The sequence below is a fragment of the Gadus morhua genome, chromosome 8 (genome assembly GCF_902167405.1).
Source record: "Gadus morhua chromosome 8, gadMor3.0, whole genome shotgun sequence".
NCBI lineage: Eukaryota > Metazoa > Chordata > Actinopteri > Gadiformes > Gadidae > Gadus > Gadus morhua.
In genome coordinates this window covers 28383559-28390027 of record NC_044055.1, presented here as the reverse complement: position 1 = coordinate 28390027, position 6469 = coordinate 28383559, and the positions used below count along the sequence as shown (strand labels likewise).

Here is a 6469-nt window from a genome sequence, read left to right as displayed (position 1 = left end):
TAACGCTCTAAACAACGATCCTCTCTCAGTCTACGTCAGCGTGCGTGGAGCCTTCTCAGTCTGTTCTGGGGGCGTGTGTTTCACCGGCTTTTCAGATAGTCTGAAACAATGAATAGTCAGACGATGTAAAGCACGCACGTTGGGCTCGTTACTTTAGGACGTTTTAGCAAAGAAATTGTTTTTCCTTTTGCTCGCCGCTATTCGAGTCTGTATTTATCAGGAACTATCAAGTGGATCTATACACTTTATGGCAACGAAGGATTAGCAGTAAACTAATTTTCTTCGACGAGTTTGATAAAACGAGGTCGAGCACCGGCTAGCCCCTCCTCGCTACTCACACAAGGCGTCATTTTATTTGTTCACGACTAGGCTAACAATCTGTCGCCAAAGACAAAGAAGGAAAGCAATGGCTGCCTATTCTGATTATTTTGCTGCCGAGTGTCTGGTGTCAATATCCAGCGGCCCCGTCCTGCATAGACCCACCCCGGTCGTCCCCGCCACCCTGCCCGCCTCGGCGGGCCTGCTAACCCATGAGCCAGAAGGGTCGAGCGAGGACAGGGAGGTGCGCGAGACGCTGAGACTCGAGGCCACCAACATGATGACGGTGGCCGGGATCCTCACCGACCTCCACGGCAAGTTCCGCCCCATGTCGGCCTACTCGGAGAGCAGCAACTCGTCCTGCGGGGAAAGCGGCTACACCACGTTGTCCGACTCGACCACCCCTACCATGACACCGTCGGCCACCCCGGTCCCTGGGCCCTGGGGAGGAGCTCCCCCCCGGTCCCCGGTCAAGCGACACCAATGCACTTTCGACGGATGCGACCGAGTTTATGGGAAATCGTCCCACTTGAAAGCACACATCCGAACCCATACAGGTAATACAGCTCGGTGTCGTAGACATCGTGTCGCCCTAATGTGTTTGGGGGGATGCCATTATTATTTTTCACGCTAACATTTCTTTGTTTTGAGGGGATTAGTTATGGAAGCTGGTTGGGTGGGTACCTTGCCCCGTTTACCCGCGTACTGTCGGTGCAAAAGAAAGGGGGTAGAACAACTCGAACAGGGGGGTCCTGACAAAGCCGCCCGTAAGTAACAAAAGAACAGGGTTGGACGTGCAGAACAGCGATCTTCCTCCGGGACACATTTGCATGTGAAGTGGAAGTAAGATGAAACCCAACATTAGGTTGCGCTAGCACAGGTTGTCACCATGTGTATTTTTGCTACTCAGCCTACACAAGCTAATTTATCTATAGTTATCAGCCCACCTCGTGTAGTAATGGGGACAATCGGGTAACGCAATGCTTGCTTTGTCGGACTATCATAATTATGTATAACCAGCCTGACCCCAGCTGTATCAGTTGTTTAACTGCGCTAACTACTCAAAAAGTATATTTAATAGGAGAAGGAAGCCGCGGGGTGGTCGTCTCGGGCTGAGCTGCTACTGGGGTCGGTAATAAAACGCCGGGAACGCCCACGGAGAGTGAACTAGCAGTAAGGAGAAAACCCACGGTCTGGTGGAGTGGTCTGGCTCTGCGACGTTGAGCAGGGCTACTCCAGACTTCCACTCAAACTACTAGTTATGTTCAATATTCAGAATGTATAATTGAAATAAGATCTTTGAATATGCTACCACATTACTACTCTTTTTCTGTTGACTTGTGTGCTCGTAAAACACTGTCAAAGTTGATATTGTATTTTTAGATGCATTTCTGCTTACTAAACTAGTGTGTTGTGATATTATCAATATTTCTACTAAACCATCCTCAGTTTCTAAGTGTATATGCTTATTAGATGTGTAATGGAGGTTTCATAATCTCTCTGCTGCAGGGGAGCGGCCATTCCCGTGCACCTGGCCCGACTGCGAGAAAAAGTTTGCCCGCTCAGACGAGCTGGCCCGCCACACCCGCACTCACACAGGGGAGAAGCGCTTCCTCTGCCCACTCTGCGACAAGCGCTTCATGCGCAGCGACCACCTGATCAAGCACGCCCGCCGCCACCCCGATTTCATGCCCTCCATGTTGGGGCGAAACAAGGGGGCTGTCACCCCCTCCTCTTCCTCCCCTGCTCAAGGGCAGGGCAGTGCTTCGAGCCACACTCTCATATAGGCCAGTAACCAGTGCGGGGGGGGGGGGGGGGCTTCGTGGGTCACAGCAGCACAAATGGGGGTTTAAAGAAAGTTAACCAGCTACAATCAGATCAATGGCTCGGACCTAGCATGTACACGTGCACACGAGAGTAGCACTGGCTCACCCTCACTGAATTTAAGTGACCACTACATGCCTACTTGACAGAATCTCACTTTCTCAGAAGAACTATAAATGAAACATAGTAAGACACACAAAAAATTGCAGGGATTCTGAACATTTTCTGTATAAAGCTGCACATCACACACATCAGCCAAATTATGTCCTACAATTTATTTTATTATGACTTTTTTTCCCCTTACTGTAGTGTTCTCTACATTTGATTAGTAACCATTTTGTGACGTTAGATAGTCAGGCAAAGAAAAAATGGAAGCTAACTAGCTTTCATTTTCTTTTAAGCTTTGCTTATTCCATAGCCTACGTTTTTTTTAGAAGTGTCACATTCCATGTTGTTTTAACTGTAGCTGTTTCTTTTGAGTTGAATTATTAACTGCAACTGTAAAAGCCACGTCTTTAAAATATTTGTCCTGTTAAAAAGCCTTGGTTGAAGGGCAGATCTCTTGGTCACTCAGCCGCAGGGTACTCTGTAGAACAGCCATCGGCTCTGCCTCCTTGTAGATCAACCTACCATCATGAAACGATGACCCGTTAATAACACATGGTGGTATTCTGCCTAACACTGATGCAAATGAATTTACGCTTTACGCTTTTTAATGTAGATGAACAGTAATGCTACTTGCCGCGAGTAACATGTGATTTATTGTAGTCCTTACATTAGGGTTTGAGTGTACGCTTTATAGGATGGCACTGCTTGCAAGTGTGTGTGTTTGTGTGTGCGTGTGTGTATATGTGTCCAAATTCACATTTCTGTAAGCAAAAGAACTGGGCATGCAAAAAAAAGACTTGCATTTTATATAAAACAAAGCTGGCACACTGGCATCCCCCCCCCTGGCATCGTGGATGTGAAAGCATGCAGCAGAATGCATTGCTGATGCAGGCAGTGTCTTTCCTCTTCATGTTGCATTAACAGAAGGATCACGCATAAGGCAAAGAAATTTATCATTTGGAAATTGCCCACATGATATTGGGATGTGAAATTTCAGCACGGTCTGCATCTATTAAGAATAGAAAATATAGTGCCGTGTGTACATTTGATTAAAACTAGATTTTTTTTTTTCCCCCTTGTAATTGATTTTGGCCATTCCCCAAATATAATCATCCACATGTTTTTTTTGAAGGAGGAGGGGAAATGCCTCTGGAGAAAAGCGGTTGAGTTTATCAAGCAAACCTCTTGACTAAATTAAGCATATGAAAGTACATACTGTGTCTTGTCTGGTTCTGGCTACTGAGAAGTTTTATTTCGCAATTGTCTCCACTGTGTGTACTGTGTGACTGACTCGTTATTTCTTTATCTCAGTGAACAACACTTCAGGAATTTCGGAAAGCCTTAAAACTTCGTCATAGTTACAATGTACCATGTTTACAGCTGCGGATCATGTTACAGGTATCTGACCCCTCGTTAAGGGGGTTCATTTACAAATTCTCATATGCAAAATCGCACTTTGTTTTCTCACAGGTGTTTTTAAAATCCTATTTCGGCTCACTAGTATGATGGCTTGCGTTGTTTCTATGAGCAAACACTGTGGCGTTCTTTTGATAATGTATATCAATAATCGATGGCTTATAAAACTGCCTTTGTAAAAGTGCTTTAGAAGGTGTGGTAAAAAGAAATGTGGGAATTTTTGATTTGAATTGGGTTTGTTTCGTTCTTTGCTTGTATTTAGTTATTGGTGCCAACAGTGCATCGTTATTGTAGGTTGTGTGTGGCTAGAAATGTTTTTGCAACATTTATTTAGTGTTCCTGGACGACATGTTTTTTCTACAGTAACATTTAATGGCCGACTGCTAATGTCTTCCTTTTATATCACAAATCAAACAAAAGGCTTCATTTATTCATTTTGCTGTATGAACTTTGTGATTGAGTTAACTAGATGTGTACTCATTGAAATTAATTGCAATGCGAGGGAATGTTTTTTCTACACACATGTTTTTCTTTCCAACTGTAAAATCTGTTTATAGTTCTTGGTCGCTGCTGGCAGTAACCTCGAGCACATGGACTCTGTAGACACCGTCAGAAAACAAACAAAAATTTATATATCACTATTTCCATATGTATTCTTTACCAAATGAATCTATTTCTGTGTATCTGTTTTTATTATTTTGCAGATATGCTGTATCTCCACAGATTAATTTGTGGATCTTAAAGCTATATCAACAATAAGGGTTTACCTCATTCACAAAGTGGGGCCTTGTCTGGCAACACTCAGGATTATCAATAGAAAAGATTCCCTCCAGACTTGATTTGACTTAAACTTATTGAGACTTTGGTTTGAACGTTCATTTTTCCTCTTATCAATTGAGTGTTCACTGTTAGACCAATGTTTTATAGCGTATGCTTTTCTGTTTCAAGCTGTTTATTTAATATTGAGTGATTTCTTCATTTCTTTTATTTTGTGTGTCATACACATCCATAAGCTGTCTCTCTTCTGGTATATCTGAACCTATCATCGAACCTCTTCTAGCTCCTCTGGGTACTCCATCTTACTGGTCCCAATTGCACATTCATTTTCTTGGCCGATTTGTTGCATTAGCTGCGTCTTTTATAAGCAGGTGAATTATCGAGCTGTAGCAGGTTTACTCAAGGTACTTATTTGTAAATGACAGGTTGATTTTGTTTCTTTAAACCTGCTTGATGTTGAAGAAATATCAGTGATATTCTGAAGTTCAAAGTTTAATCGAGGCTAAAAGGGCTCCATCTAAGTACTTCATTAATGTTACTCTGTATCATTAATGCATCAATTGATAATGTTAAAATCTCATCTTCATTGACTGGTCTTTTATTTTCATTTTCCCAACTGTTATTTTCTTGATACACAATTTCAGATATGCACATTGTACAGAATGCTTTTTTAAAATTGAAGCCCTAATATTTACATTAAAAGAAAAAATATTTGAATTCTCTTATCAAAGCTTTAGTTCTCTTCCATACGAGGAACTGTGGAACTTAGTCCTGAAACATGCCGTCTGGATGTGAATATTCGGGTGTCTTACATTTCGAGCATTGCAGTGTCAATATTTCCGGTGCTGCACCGATGTATAAGCATGGCTTTCCTTTGTTTATGCTGATTAATTTATTACATCGTCATTTGTGTGGTTAAATTAATTGTTTTCATAACTAATTTTCGTGAACTATTTTTAAATGGTTCCTTTTGTTTGCTTGGAATTAAACTACCAATGCTTTTTCCTTTTTTTTTTTAATAAACTTATGTTGAGTATTTGGGGCTTATTTATTTAGAAATTGTTTCATTTGGGATTAAAGGTTGGGTATGGGATTTGCGAAACGTCATCAGATTTTGAAAATACACAACTCAAATGGTCCTACCCACTCCTTCAACGCTGACTCTTGACTCCACCCATTCCAAGTACATGGACGCGCAATCACGCACGAGCGAACACAGATGCGCGAGAGCGAGCCATTAGCTAGTTAGCTAGCTCCAGTAGCTACCGCAGGATAAAAACAAACAGAAGCTTGCTCTGGGTCACGAGCTTTGAGTACGTGCACGAAGGGGTCGCGCGGGGGGAGGGGGAGTGCAGTACGACAGTAAGTTGATTGACGTACTTACTGTCCAATGCCACTCGGTGGGTCTGGAAATCATTGGCTGGAATTTTTCGAGCCCTGCCCGTTCCACAGATGATTAACTTGTTTAATTTTCATGTCAGTACTTCTAACTCAGTGGCTGTAAGTGGGTTATGATAAGGATTTCCAGTAATTTTGCAAAAATGGCCAAAAAAGAGAATTTCATTCCCAATCTTTAAGGGACAATGTTGACCCCCATAAGACACATCAGATAAGCAAAGCAAAAATAAACCTGGACAACTCAGCCCTATTTGAGAACAGAGAATTTACAGGTTTTTGTGTGTAAATTACAGACATGTGATGGCACTTGATCGAACTATGGATTCGTTAAGATATCCATTCTCGTCAGGGGATAAAAGTTCATCCCTGTTGCCACTGGGGGACAGTTCGTGCCCCTCCCTCTGTGCATTGGCAGTTGCTGCTGGTCAGCTGCCAGGGCCCCGCCCTGTGCTAATCGCAGCCCCTCTCCCAGTACGTAACCACGGCCTCATCGTCCCAGATGGTGGAGGTCCCGGTGTCGCTAATGTAGCCCGGCTGGCCTGTGTAGTGACTGGGGAAGAGCAGCAGGGAGTCCGCGGAGAAGGCCTTGTCGCAGGTAGTAAAAATAGATGTCGAGTGACTAAAAGGC

The 6469-nt window shown here is 43.2% G+C and overlaps 1 protein-coding gene across 1 annotated transcript; it reads left to right on the top strand.

Annotated features, from left to right (window-relative positions):
* Nucleotides 1-53: 53 nt before the first annotated feature.
* Nucleotides 54-5479, top strand: zgc:153115 (C2H2-type zinc finger protein). Its single transcript, XM_030363871.1, has 2 exons — nt 54-875; nt 1828-5479. Exons 1-2 carry the CDS (start codon nt 407-409, stop codon nt 2103-2105), a joined length of 747 nt encoding a protein of 248 aa, XP_030219731.1. The 5' UTR covers nt 54-406; the 3' UTR covers nt 2106-5479.
* The last annotated feature ends 990 nt before the right edge of the window (nt 5480-6469 follow it).

Coding starts and splice junctions, on each gene's coding strand:
- zgc:153115 (XM_030363871.1), top strand. CDS start 407: ATGGCTGCCTATTCTGATTATTTTGCTGCCGAGTGTCTGGTGTCAATA. Junction 876..1,827: donor ACACATCCGAACCCATACAG/GTAATACAGCTC, acceptor TCTCTGCTGCAG/GGGAGCGGCCATTCCCGTGC.